The sequence below is a fragment of the Podarcis raffonei genome, chromosome 13, assembly GCF_027172205.1.
Source record: "Podarcis raffonei isolate rPodRaf1 chromosome 13, rPodRaf1.pri, whole genome shotgun sequence".
In the NCBI taxonomy this organism is placed as follows: Eukaryota; Metazoa; Chordata; class Lepidosauria; order Squamata; family Lacertidae; genus Podarcis; species Podarcis raffonei.
In genome coordinates, this window is record NC_070614.1 from 35,213,040 (window position 1) to 35,226,505 (window position 13,466).

At 50.0% G+C, this 13,466-nt stretch overlaps 1 protein-coding gene and 1 long non-coding RNA gene across 5 annotated transcripts; one reads left to right on the forward strand and one right to left on the reverse strand.

Annotated features, from left to right (window-relative positions):
* The first annotated feature begins 1,232 nt into the window (after window positions 1-1,232).
* On the forward strand, window positions 1,233-1,591 carry LOC128400744 (uncharacterized). Its single transcript, XR_008327367.1, has 2 exons — window positions 1,233-1,294; window positions 1,398-1,591. It is a non-coding gene; the product is annotated as an uncharacterized LOC128400744 (long non-coding RNA).
* Window positions 1,592-7,000: 5,409 nt separating this feature from the next.
* LOC128400737 (zinc finger and SCAN domain-containing protein 16-like) lies at window positions 7,001-12,330 on the reverse strand. 4 transcript variants are annotated; one of them, XM_053363186.1, is made up of 4 exons: window positions 10,475-12,330; window positions 9,078-9,204; window positions 8,551-8,640; window positions 7,001-7,490 (listed from the first exon to the last, which is right to left on the reverse strand). In XM_053363186.1, exons 1-4 carry the CDS (start codon window positions 11,273-11,275, stop codon window positions 7,048-7,050), a joined length of 1,461 nt encoding a protein of 486 aa, XP_053219161.1. In that variant the 5' UTR covers window positions 11,276-12,330; the 3' UTR covers window positions 7,001-7,047. The 4 variants fall into 4 exon arrangements, with proteins under 4 accessions (XP_053219161.1, XP_053219159.1, XP_053219163.1 ...); XM_053363184.1 differs by having other exon boundaries at window positions 7,001-7,598; XM_053363188.1 differs by lacking the exon at window positions 8,551-8,640.
* Between the last annotated feature and the right edge of the window lie 1,136 nt (window positions 12,331-13,466).

Genomic DNA, 13,466 nt, shown 5'->3' on the forward strand with positions numbered 1-13,466 from the left:
TGCCAGGCAAGTTTCCTGGGAGTCCCTTGGGGCGAGGACGTCGAGGACCAAATGCCCCCATTCAGCTGGAGGGACTGATCCTTCCTCTCTCCCGCATCTGCAGTCCTGCTGGCGACTGGCCTGGCGGACAAAGGAGCGACCCATTTGGTTCGATTGGGGTCGCAGCTTCCACCCCCGCAGGCGAGGACCTGAGAGAGAACCTCCGCGCACGGTGAAATATACTCAGAGTCACCAAGTGATTTCATGCTCTTTATTCAGCTCATAGTGGTGAGGAGGAATGAATGAAAGTCCCCTCAAAGTATCTGCTTTATATACATTATTTACACAATGGGCTGCACATGATTGGCTAATTCCGGAATTCTACTGTAAGCCAATCAGGTTGTGGATTCACTTCTATCTGGAGCATGATTGGGTGGTTCCTCCCAACCAATCATACTGCTGCATTGTTCTAGGACCAATCAGACTGCTGCATTCTGAATCCTATTGTTCTAGGACCAATCAGACTGCTGCCTTTTGGATCCTATTGTTCTAGGACCAATCAGACTGCTGCAGTTTGGATCCTATTCAACTCAGTACATAACACACGGCTTTCTGGGAGGCCCCATTCCTCCCTTCCCCTCGTGCCCCTCTGCCGTGCACAGCAATGGGGGAAGAAGACTGACTGGCCTACCTCGCGGGGTGTGTGTGTGTGTGAGGACTACCGAGTCATCATCGCCCAGGGAGCGTTCAGCGAAGATGCTCGACGGTGTCCGCCTGGCAGCAGGCAGCGGGAATTGCGAGGAGCATGCTCGCTTGCCAGGGCTCGTGCGCCCCGTCCCGGATCCTTGCCGAGGCCGTGGGAGGCAAGGACGCGCTGGCAGAGGCCGAGGGAGACGCCACCCGGGAGACAGGGCGGGCGGTGATAAAAGGGCTGCCCCTGCTCCGACGGCACCAAGAGGTTGAGCTGGCAGGATGGAGCTGAGCGGAGTCAACCAGAGCCACGTGCAGCCCGTTTGGGCCGAGATCCCGTCCCGTTCCGCAGACATCGGCGCCCAGGCTGTGCCCAGGTAAGCCCGCCCCGTCGGGCAGGGACCCTCTCCCGATGGCGAGGCCATGGCCCGACCCTTCTCCTCTTTACTCTCGTTTCCCGCAAGCTGACCTTCTTCTCCCCCTCCTCCCGTAGAGCCCCCTCCTTGATCGATGTTCTGGACAGATTAATCTACAGCTTCAGCCTGAACTTAATCGGCCCCCCCCCTTCGACTACCCTAGCGCCCTGCCCGCCCAGAACCTGCTCGCGGACCCCGTCAACTCCAGGGTGAGTCTCTCTCCCTCCCCGTTGGGCGGGGGCTCCGGACGTGGGTACCTCCTTCGCCCCTTTCTGTCCTCTCTAACGCTCCCCGCCTTCGCCCCTCCTGTAGGTGCCGAGCCCAGACATCCAGGTGGAAATGGGCATCTTCAGCTCGGCTGCGTGCTTCGGCAACGGGGTGCTCTCCATATAACGCTAGGCGAAAGAAGCAGCCGGCGCCTTCCGCAGAAGTGCCGCCTGGACGTGGCAGCCTCGACCACGTCCCTCCCCACCCCACCACCCCAATAAACCTGCTTTTAGCTCTCACTGCTCTCCTGGAGTGTATTTAGGCTGAACGGGGTGGGGGGTGCGGGGAAATAATGGAGTTGGGAAGGACACTCAGAGTCATCTAGTCCAATCCCCGGAATCAAATCGTCCCTGGCGGACCGCCATCCATCCTCTACTTAAAACCTTCCAAGGAAGGGATTCCACCACCTCCAGGGAATGCCCCTTCCACGGGGGACTATCTCTATAGCAGGGGAGCTTGCAGGCCTGGAGGGGCCCAAGATGGCAGGAAACACCATTTTGCTTCTTGAGAAGGGCTTCCTTTTAGCCGGCAATGCCCAGGACCCAGGCTGGAGGCTCATCAGAGAGGAGAGAAGGATTCTCATTGGCCTCTTTTAAAATAAATAAATAAATAAATAATTTTTTATTAATTTTTCATTAATAACATCTCAATTAAGAACATATGAAATCTTGCCATGTCATATCCAAAATAAAAAAAATAAAAACAATCCAATTAAACATTTCATATTGATTAATTGAATGGGGCTTCCCATTTTCTGGCTGGTCCGGAGATAGTCTTATATTTTTGTTCCTGCATTTTCTCTATTATTTCCAAATGTCTTAAAACCACACACCACCAACTTCACCACACCGGCTCTACACAGTTGTATCTTGGAAGTCGAATGGAATCCATTCCAGAATCCGTTCGACTTCCAAAATGTTTGGAAACCAAAGCACAGCTTCCGATTGGCTTCAGGAAGCCCCGTCTGACGTTCGGCTTCCAAAAATAGTTTGCAAACCAGAACAGTCACTGCCAGATTTGCAACGTTTGGGAGCCAAAACGTTCGAGGAATAAGCTGTTTGAAAACCAAGGTACGACTGTACATTCAAAACACTATTATAACACTTGAACAGTCATGGCCTCCGCCCAGTAATTCTTTAGTAAGTCACCCAGAGTAGCTGGAACAACCCAGTCAGTTGAAAGAGGTACAAAAATTAATTATTATGGAAATAGGAGGTAGCAATGGCAGCCATCTTGCTACCTCATAGAACCACTGCAATGGAGACAAAATGGTGGACAAAAGAGGCTAACTAACTGAATAAGAGCATCCAGTCCAACCCCCACAATGCAGGAATGCGAACATTATTTTGCTCATGTTGAACATGGGGGAAAGGAGCTGAAATGGAGAGTGGCTTGCCTGAGACTGCCTAGCAAGTTCATGACAAAAGTAAAACCTTTGTGCTGCATAATTCTGAGGGTGTTAGCTTCCCCTGTAAGGATTTGGATGTCTCTTGTATATCAGAGCAGTCTAGTACCCTGCCCACCTGCCCCTGCAGAAGGGTCTCGCTTGCCACATCTGCCAGGGAGTCCCATGTCCCCTCTCTGTCAGAAGAACCTGCATCAGAAAAGAAACACAGTGTGGTTTGGCCAAAACTGGCTGAAGAGAACAAGGAACGATATCAGAGGTTGTTCAGTCGCCAGAGGTTGAAGTGCTGCTACTCTCATTTCGTCCTTGGAATATCAGTCAGTTAGGAGGAGCTGCATATTTGCTTGCAATGATGTCCCCTTTCAAGCAGTGGGCTCATGGCCTGAGGGAAGGGGCCTGGAACCAAGAGCCTCCTGGTCTGGGCTTAGGACCTGCCAAGCTGCCCAGATTGTTTTTTCTACCTCTTCAGCCAAGAGGGTAGTTGCTTACTGAGCCCAACTAGCGCTGCCTCCACAGAAGTGGGAGGGGCCACAAGGCTTGGGGGAGGCCCCACACCCCTGGGGTTTGCACAACAACAGGGAAGTTAAGAAAAAACCCCAAAGGGGAAGAACTCTCCCAATTGCCCAAGAACTGAGAACCCTCAATGGAACAGAGTGCAGACTGGTTTTCATTGCTGGGTATGTTTTGGGGGGCGAGGTCTCTGATGCTGGTCTTGTGGAGGCCCAGCCTCCTCAAATACTTTATTGTGGATCCCAAATGGACCTCGGTCCCTAGGAATTGGGTTCTGAGGTGGCCATCACCATGATGATATTACCCAGCACCTGCAGGAGACCTGTGCCCCTTAAGCCCGTCCCGTCGGGCAGGGACACACTCACGCGGGCGAAGCCGCTGTTCTGACCCTTCTCCTCTTTACTCTCATCTCCTGCAGGCTATTTGCCGCGCACCCCACCTCCCACACCCGCTTCTCCCTTCCTACTGTAGCACCTCTCCGGCTACATCAGCCTGCAGGGAAAGAAACTACTTTGGTTTATCCACAAGGACGCCAGACTCCTCGTGGACAACATTGTCGACACCCTCGAGGACCTGAGCGTCCTTGACCGTCCAGAACCTGCTCGTGGACCCCGTCAACTTCCAAGTGAGTCTGGGGGGAGGGAGCTGCGGGGGCACGTTCCTCCTTACTTTCCTCTACTCTTACTCTTACTCTTACCAGGGGTCAGGAGACTTTTCCAGCAGGGGGTTGGTCCACTGTCCCTCAGACCTTGTGGGGGGGCCTTGGTTTGCCTACCCATGTCTTAGACTCTCACTCTTCTGGCTCTTAGCCAGCACATGACTCAACCTTCACACAGGATGGAGCCCGCAAGCAGAAAGTCTGAGATGTAGCTCAGACTTCTTTTCACTGTAACCACAAGATAAAGCCTGCCTTCAGATTACTGCTGTGAACTGAATGTGAGTTTAAAAAATAAATCTTATTTTTAAAGAAGACTGTGTTGTGTCGTCATTATATTAAGAGGGAAGTAAAGGGGAAACTTACCGAGAACCATTCAGACTGGCCAAGCCAGACTGGATTGCTTAATTAAAGGATTCTAATGAAGCATCAACTTACTTCCAGTCAGATGCAAAAGGAATGTGCTCTGCTGTTTATTCACTAGCATGAGTGAGAAGGGATATCAAAACAATATATCCCCTCCTGCCTTCCTTAACATTCCTACACCTCCTTCCCTTCTTTGCTGCTTCTGCTTTGCTGCCTAACTCTCCTTGCTTCCACCACTCTCTCACAGATGCTGAGCCAAAGCATGCAGACGGCCTCATCGCTGTCCGGTGCTGACCTCGAAGTACCTCTAGACCGCAGAAGCAACCAGCGCCCACTGCAGAGGAGCCGTCTTCATGCTGCCCCCTTGAATCCCTAATGCCCCCCCACAACAATCTGGCTTTTAGCTCTCTCACTGCTCTCCTGGAGTGTCCTTGGGCTGAGCTGATCTGGGGGTGGCAGGGAATCATGGAGTTGTAGAGTGGGAAGGGACCCCCAGAGTCATCTACTCCAACCCCCGGCAATGCAGGAATCTCAACTAAAACTTCTCTGCTTAAAAACCTCCCAGAATAACTGATCTGTAGAAAAGACTCTATCAGCTGAAAACAGAAACAATGCATGAACTTTTGTAACCCAAGTAAATCTTTTAATAAAATCTATTTATTTATTTTTTAAGAAAAATATACCTCCCAGAAAGGCGAGTTTACCATCTCCCAGGAGAGTCCTGTCGATGGTCCACAGCGCTTAAGCGGGGGACCTCGCCTTCATCTTCTTCTTTGGCAGTCGCTCGTAGCTAAGTAAGATTGTCTTCCATGAACACTGTCTTAACAGTGACTTCCTGTTGGTAAACTACCAAGCATCCTTGGAGTCCATCGCTGATGCTTGCTTGTCATCATTATTTTTCTAGCCCAGCACCAGCCATTTTAATTACCCACAATGCCCCACGTAAAATGGCTGCCTCAAGCTGCCTAGACCACTGCTGCTTTTGCCCTTGCCATAGTCAGGATAGCCCACCAGGACTTATTGATGGGGGGGGCACCAGACGTCACTTTGCCCAAGTGTTGGTCCTGGAGAAGAACTCAAAATTTTAGACCACTCTAAAAGATGTGTAATGGGGAGGGGGAAGAGATAAATGTACAGGCCCATTGGTCTGGTAGACCTGACTATCTTCCATTAAGTTCATTTACAATCACCTCTTCTGTTAGAGGTCCTGCCTGTTTTTAAGAGAAACAAATATGGATTCTGATCACACCTCCTATACTCAATAACACCTCTCTGACCTAGGGTAAAATTCAGTCACAAACGCTTTCATGTTGTGAAGGCAGATATAACAACAAATTCTTCAGCCCACCTTCAGAACTGAATGACATACATACCACCAAATCAAACACCGGTTCAGCTGTCATTCCCTTTATATTTCAAGTAGGCTCCTGAAACATGAACGCCTTCTTATCCACTTATTTGTCAATGCATTAATTTTAAAAGAAAACATTTTTTTTTACATTCCAAAAGGGCTCCAAGGGCTGGGAAGAATTCTGTTTGATATTCAGGGCACTCGGCACAGCTGGCTGCTACAACAGACCTGCAGGACCAGCTCACCCAAGCATGCTTCCTCATTGCTATATACAGTGAGAGGGGGGAAAGTATTTGATCCCCTGCTAAATTTGCCCATTTGCCCTCTGACGAAGAAATGACCAGTCCATAATTTTAATGGTAGGTTTATTGTAGCTGTGAGAGACAGAATAACAACAGGAAAACCCGCAGAGACCCCTGAGCATCTGTTGGTTTCTTCCCCCAGGGGGACAAAGGGTGGAAACGGGCTCCTTTCTCTTCAGTTACACCAGGAATGAGAAACTGAACCTTTGGTCCTCCGTCACAGCCAGCATGGCCAGTGATGATGGCAGCTACAGACCAGTGATACCTGGAGGGCCAAATCTCCGCCTTGTTGTTGTTTAGTTGTTTAGTCGTGTCCGACTCTTCGTGACCCCATGGACCAGAGCACGCCAGGCACTCCTGTCTTCCACTGCCTCCCGCAGTTTGGTCAAACTCATGCTGGTAGCTTCGAGAACACTATCCAACCATCTCATCCTCTGTCGTCCCCTTCTCCTTGTGCCCTCCATCTTTCCCAGCATCAGGGTCTTTTCCAGGGAGTCTTCTCTTCTCATGAGGTGGCCAAAGTACTGGAGTCTCAGCTTCAGGATCTGTCCTTCCAGTGAGCACTCAGGGCTGATTTCCTTAAGAATGGATAGGTTGGATCTTCTTGCAGTCCATGGGACTCTCACAAGTTTCCTCCAGCACCATAATTCAAAAGCATCAATTCTTCAGCAATCAGCCTTCTTTATGGTCCAGCTCTCACTTCCATACATCACTACTGGGAAAACCATAGCTTTAACTATTCGGACCTTTGTTGGCAAGGTGATGTCTCTACTTTTTAAGATGCTGTCTAGGTTTGCCATTGCCTTTCTCCCAAGGAGCAGGCGTCTTTTAATTTCGTGACTGCAGTCACCATCTGCAGTGATCATGGAGCCCAAGAAAGTAAAATCTCTCACTGCCTCCATTTCTTCCCCTTCTATTTGCCAGGAGGTGATGGGACCAGTGGCCATGATCTTCGTTTTTTTTTTATGTTGAACTTCAAACCATATTTTGCGCTCTCCTCTTTCACCCTCATTAAAAGGTTCTTTAATTGCTCCTCACTTTCCGCCTTACAGCAGAGGGGCCTAGGCTCGTCCCCAGGCCTAGGACTTCTCACTGCTGTGAATTCGCTAGTGCTGCACGAGCGAGCGTTTATTGGCACACCTTCGCCCGCACTCAGCGCAGTGGTGGGGCCTGTCCCCCAAGTGTGTCCTCTGGTGCTTGGTGAGGTGAGAGGAGTCGACAAACTGCTTCCCGCACTGAGGACACGCATACGGCTTCTCTCCTGAGTGGATCCTCCGGTGCACCGTCAAATGCCCACGCTGGCCAAAGCGCTTCCCGCACTCAGCGCAGTGGTGCTGCTTCTCCCCCGTATGGGTCCTCTGGTGGACGGCCAGCGCCGACGGCCAACGAAACCCTTTCCCACACTGGGAACACAGGTACGCGCTGTCCCTGCTGGCGGCGCCCAGGTGTGCTGGGAGCCCCTCAGCTCCCACAAGCCTCTCTCCATACTCTTCATTTCTGGCCGGTGCAGGGAGGGGAGAGAATCCGAACGCCGCTCCACAGCTACCAGCTGCCGGAGAGAAAAGAAGACTGAAGGCCTGAAGCTGGCAGGAGGAAGGCTCTAAATGATACAGCCGAGTATTTGCAGCCAGCCAACCCTGCGTGGGGTGTAAATGCACTAATGAATAAAAAGAAAATAAATGTTTAATGTAAGGAACAGCTGGTGCCCATTTGGACCGGCAAGGCAGAAAGTAGGGAGCCCAATAGCAGGTAGCGTCAAAGACAATGACTGGCCAAGTCAATTAATTCTCGTTTTTTTCCTCCCACATTCACACCCTACATCTCAAGCGCAGTGATTCCCTTTTAAATGGGCATGCCTTCCCATAAATAATTATGGGAAGGGCAGTTTATTCAGGGTGCTAAGAGGTGTTGGGAAACCATTCTATTCCCTTCGCAATACTCTCAATTCCCAGAGTGGTTTAATAGTCAATCCCTCTTCGCAGGGAATTGTAGCTCTCTAATTGTAGCTTGGGGATGTTTTCTTCCCCAAAAAGTTTTTGATTTGCGTTTCTACTGAAATGAGGCTGCATCTTAATGTTGTATTTTAATCTTGTTTTTAAGTTGTATTTTAATCAATTGTTTTTATATCTGGTGTTAGCCGCCCTGAGCCCAGTCTTGGCTGGGGAGGGCAGAGTATAAATAAAATTTATTATTATAAAGGGGAATAGAGGAGAGAGAATGAGTGTGACTGGCACAAGGTCACCCTGTAAGCTTTATGGCTGCATCTGGATCTGAACCTGGGTCTCCCAGGTCCTAGTCCAACACTAACCATACTGGCTTTCTTATAGCAACTCTGTAAAAATCATAGAAACATAGAATTGGAAAGGGTTCCAAGGGTCATCTAGTCCACACACACACCCCCCCGCCGCAATGCAGGAATCTCAACATTATTTGGCCTGTGTTGAGCATGGGGGAAAGGATCTGAAACGGAGAGTGGCTTTTGCTTAAGACTGCCTAGCAAGTTCATGACAAAGGTAAAACTTTGTGCTGCATAATTCTCAAGCCGTTAGCCTCCCCTGTAATGATTTGGATGTCTCCTGTATATAACAGCAGTCTAGTACCCTGCCCACCTGCTCTTGCAGAAGGGTCTTTCTTCCCACATTTGCCACGGCCCCCTTCGTCTGCCAGTGAGTCCCATGTTGCCTCTGTGTCAGAGGAACCTGCATCAGAAAAGAAACACAGTGTGGTTTGGCCAAAACTGGCTGAAGAGAACAAGGAATGATATCAGCCCTGGCCTGAAAACCAGGAAGTGGAACTCCAATAAGGGACATCACATGAACTGGAACATAGTACTGCTGTTTCCAAGACATGGCGGAAACAGCTGGTATGGATGGCCCCATAAAAAATTCTGTGAACAGGGTTGCTGCACACTAATTTTACAGAACTGGGGAGAGCTCAAGGGAAGAGCTGGAGGCAAATGTAGGGGTAGTTCTAGGTTTTGTGGGGGGGGCACACCAATCACATGCTACTTAACACTTAGAACAATACTCTAAGTTAAACTCAACACTCTAAGTTAAAACAACAGTACAAGCTATGCGCCCGTGAAGATGGCAATGCCTATGTAAACTTGAATTTCAAAAATGCAGCAACTACTCACCCAGAGAGCTGGCATCTCCTCCACCACCTGTCTGCTTGGCCTTCCTGAGGAGGTTTTGCCTGGTGTCTGACGGAGCCAGCTCTGCCCTTGGGGAACTCACGAGCGTGTCCTCGAATGGCCCTGACACCTGAAATTGCAGGGAAGGTCCCGCTCAATGCAGGAACAGGGCTGGTAGGAATGAGCATTCGATATCCTGGCACAAACTCCCTGGAACAGCTTGGGGGAGCAAAGGACTTCACTGGGTTTGAGACAGAACTGGGGACTCTCACAAGTCAGCGTGATTTGATGTCATAATGTCAGGATGCCAGCCAGCAATAAATCATACAAATTATAAGCTCAGGGAAGCCAGGCCTAACGAGCACAGCAACTCTTCTGAGTAGGTTTTGCTTCTACTCATAAGATGCCAAAATCTCCTTCTCTCTGGGTCCTTCCCAAGCAACCTGAGACTCCGCTGGCACGCCTGTCTCTGCTCCTCCCTCTTCATAACCCCTTCTGGTGCTGGGATACCAGAGGGGAAGGGAACTGGTCACAGCAGGAGGGGAAGACCCCTGACTTCTTTATCGCTGCCTCCCTCCTCTCTTGCTTTTGCTTCTAGACCTCTCTCTGCCACAGATTCTCCCCACTCACTAAACCCTGTTACCTCTTCAGCTTCTGACACTGCCTCCTCCCAGCCTGTTCCTCTTCTCCCTCTGATCTCCAATCGTCATCCCAACACTAGTCCCCTGGCTCTGAGCCTTCTTTCCTTGGGGGTTCCCAACTAGTGCCTCCCACCCCTCCTCTGTATCCAGCCAGTCCATGACACGGAGCCTCAGCTGGGACTCCTTACAGTCAGGAAGGTTTAAAAACATTAGGAAGCTGTAGGATTTTTCACTTTTACCATCACAAGGGGTAAGCTGAGAAAGGGGAACCAGTGGTCCTCCAGACAATGTTAGACTCCAGCTCCCATCAGCCCCAGCTGGCATGGCCAGTAGTCAGGGATGATGGGAGCCAGAGTCCATCAACATCTGGGGGGCAGCAGGTTCCCCACTCCTGATCTCCTAATTCTCTTCCCTGTCTTTTGTGTCCTGTCTGTTTAGATTTTATGTCTTTGGACACGGACATTCTTTGCTTCTAACTTTGGGCAAAGCACTTACATCGTTCTCCATACAGCTAAAGTCTATACAAATTAAATATATTATTCCAAGCCTTCGTGCACCAGATTTTCACAGCTCATAAAGCAGCTTTGACCATCTTTGCCTTTATGAAGACATTTTACATGAGAAGGATTTTATTAGATGGTGATCAGGAGGAGAGAGGTGCTTTGTCTCCCCTCGCATAAGCACCTAAGGAAAACTTCCCGCATGGTTAGACCAATTTGGGACCCCAGGGATCAAGAAGGAACTGCAGGATCCTCTCACCTGGAGTACCTGCCTCTCAGCCTCCTGCTGCCTTGCCAAAAAATTCTCAGCCAGGTTCACCGCCTGGGCACAGGTTTCTGGGACTTGCTCCCAAACTTGGCTCCGGACCTCCTCTGGCAAGATGGTCAGGAATTGCTCCAGGATCAGCAGCTCCAGGATCTGCTCTTTGGTTCGGCTCTCCGGCCTCAGCCAACGATGGCACAGCTCCCAGAGCCGCCGGCAAGCATCCCTCGGCCCCCTTGACTCCTGGTACTGGAACTGCCGGAAGTGCCTCCTCCGCTTCTCCGACGCCACAGGTTCCCTCTTCAAGATGGCTGCCTTCACTTTCCCATAGTCCCTTCTGTCACTAGTGTCCAAACTGAGGTAAGCCTCTTGGGCCTCCCCGCCCAAGGCTGGCAAAAGCCGGGCCACCAACTCTTCCCTCGGCCACCGGCAGGCGTAGGCCACGTGCTCAAAGGAAGCGAAAAGTGCCAGGATGTCATCCCAAGGTTCAGCCTCGGTGGGCCTTGCTCTCCCCCATCCAAAAGAAAGGGGATGTTCTGTCTCTGGGCCTTGGACCTCCCAGCGCTGGATCCTTCCTGCATCTGGCTCCTCCTTGACCAGTGGAGACACCTTCCATTGCAAGAACTTCCTGGCACGGAGGACACAAGAAGCCTGTCCTGCTTTTTCTAGGGCTTGCCCCATTCTGAGGGCTGCTGGTGCTTGCTCTTCCATTTTAATGCCTTGCAGGCTCAGTGGCGCTTGGGTCACAGCTCCCAGGTCTGCCTCAGCCCCCTCCTCTGTGGCCATCTTCTCTCTCATGGTACCACCTTCACACTCTCTTCAAACCTGCATTCTTGCTCCCCAAAACTCCCTTTCTCACATCCATCAGTGACTACATGAGGCGATTTGAGGCAGCCGTGGAAGAATCGTAACAGCAACATCGTTTAAATAGACATCAGATCAGCCAATTACAAATTATTTTGTACGATAACAAGTGTGAACGAATCAGGCAGCAGATTTTTTTTCCTTTAAAAAAAATCATTTTTTAAGGCAAGGACTTACAAACAGCATGTGTGCTGGCAGGCAACCATCTCAGGAAAGACATTTTCCTTTTTGGTCTTACGTAGCAGGGTACGTCTCTTTAAGAAAGCTCCTGTGTGTGTGCATTACTGAAAAATGAAGAGCAAAATAGTTTTTTCCTCCAGGGCTGTTGTTTTATGAAGGTGCGGATTCGATCAATTAAAACAGCTACGATGGAGCAACTAGCATTTCTTGAATCAAGTGAGTGCCCTAATTAGGATATGATGATCTGCAGAGTAATGTGACATCTCTGAGCGATGAGAACCAACTGTGCCTGAAATGATGAGATATGGTTAAAAAAAGAAATATTGGCATAGATTAGGGAGAGGCTAGTGAACCAACGTTGGCCCTCTCTCAACATTCTCAAACTATGCTTTTAAATGAAACCTGTTTAATCTCAGGGTTCCCACCCAAGAGTCTTTTGGTATTGTAGTTCTTGGAAGGAATCAGAGGCTTCTAATAATGTCCTCATCACTCTTTGCATAACCAGTACTTTTCAGAGTTGTTTGGGGGAATCCAGGGCATTTAACCTGGCTTCAAACTGTTTCCAAAAATGGCTCAGGCAAGGGATGGGGTATTTATGAGTCCAGAATTGACTCAGGACTGCACTCAGTTCTGTCCATGGTAGAGATATCCAAGGGGTGTCTTTATTATCTAGCTGATAAAAGGTCTGTTCTCCTGCCCATTTGTATGCATGAATTGCACAACTTTTCTGAAAGCAAAGCACATTCCTTTCAGCTGAACAGGTTGGAAACTCAAGCAGCTAAAGGAGATTTTGGTCTGCGGGGGTGGGCGGGTGGGATGGTAACAATCTTGATTAGAAAGCATGTATGGTTGGGAAATTAATAATCGCAGGGGTAGCTGCTAAGCACCCCTTGATATTTATGCATTTACATCTATTTCCCTTTTCTCTCTCTAGCTAAAGCACCCTATGGGTGCTGCGTTCTCTATCTTCCCGGGACCTCTTTTTAACTCACCCCAGGACTGCCTCGCCTCCACCACAAGCTCCTGATTCTCCTGCTGAAACACTGCCCCCCTCCCACCTCCATCTCCAGAGAGGCGGAGCAGGAAGGTTCCTCTCCGAAGCCCCTCTCGCGCTCCCCTGCTCTATCATATTAACCCTTGGAAAATCTCATTCGTCGCCACGTTATCGATAGAAAAGAGAAACCGGATCGGCGTCGCAGCAAAGCTGGCTCAAATCATCTAACTTTTCACGCTCTTTCCATACAATAAAACAAAAGAGGGGGGTGGGGGACAGATCTGCCGTTTAAGAATTGAAAGCAGGTTCAAAAATCCAGCCCAGGCTAAGCCAATGCCTTTGTATGCGCGATAACCTGGCTCTTCGGCGCAGTAGCATGGGTTTATGTGCGTGCACGGGAGTGCCCGTTCACACGTTACGTTAGGGTGTTCATGCCCCGAAGACCACAATTTTCTCCCAAGCACATTAAATCCAGGCCGAATGTCAGAATGAGCCCAGGAATGCCGTGCGGATGCAACCATAATTCCCGTACAGCAGCCCTAAATTATAACAGAATAACGAGGAATGCCAGTGGTGGCTAGTGCCCATCGGGAATGGGAGGGAGGAAGAAGGAAAAGTCAATAGTAGTTGGCTGTAGAGCCGATGGCTGGCAAATCACCACAGTAATTGTAGTGTAGTTCCCACCCTCCTCCTCCTCCTCCTCCCTGCTGAGTAGTTCTGCAGGGACTAAGGAGGAAGAAACTGGCAGGCAGTGCCACCCTCTGGGCAAGAGGGAAGTGAGAGGGTGGCAGGTGGTGGTTGGCTGAGGGCAAGCTGAGGTTAAGGGGGGGGGAATGCCATTCACCCCAATGGACCAGCCCCTCTGCTGAAATCCCAATGCTCTTTCCTGAAGGATCTATTACATGGCTGTTCGCTAGGAAGAGGGGCTGATTGTTAATCCACTCTGGAAAT

Bases quoted from the DNA above. Each gene is read 5' to 3' on its own strand.
- LOC128400737 (XM_053363184.1), bottom strand. From the start codon at position 11,275: ATGAGAGAGAAGATGGCCACAGAGGAGGGGGCTGAGGCAGACCTGGGA. The intron at 9,205-10,474 runs GTGAGAGGATCC...CTGCAATTTCAG, and splicing joins CTGAGAGGCAGGTACTCCAG to GTGTCAGGGCCATTCGAGGA. The intron at 7,599-8,550 runs GTGGGCAGGGTA...TTTATTCATTAG, and splicing joins AGACCCTTCTGCAAGAGCAG to TGCATTTACACCCCACGCAG.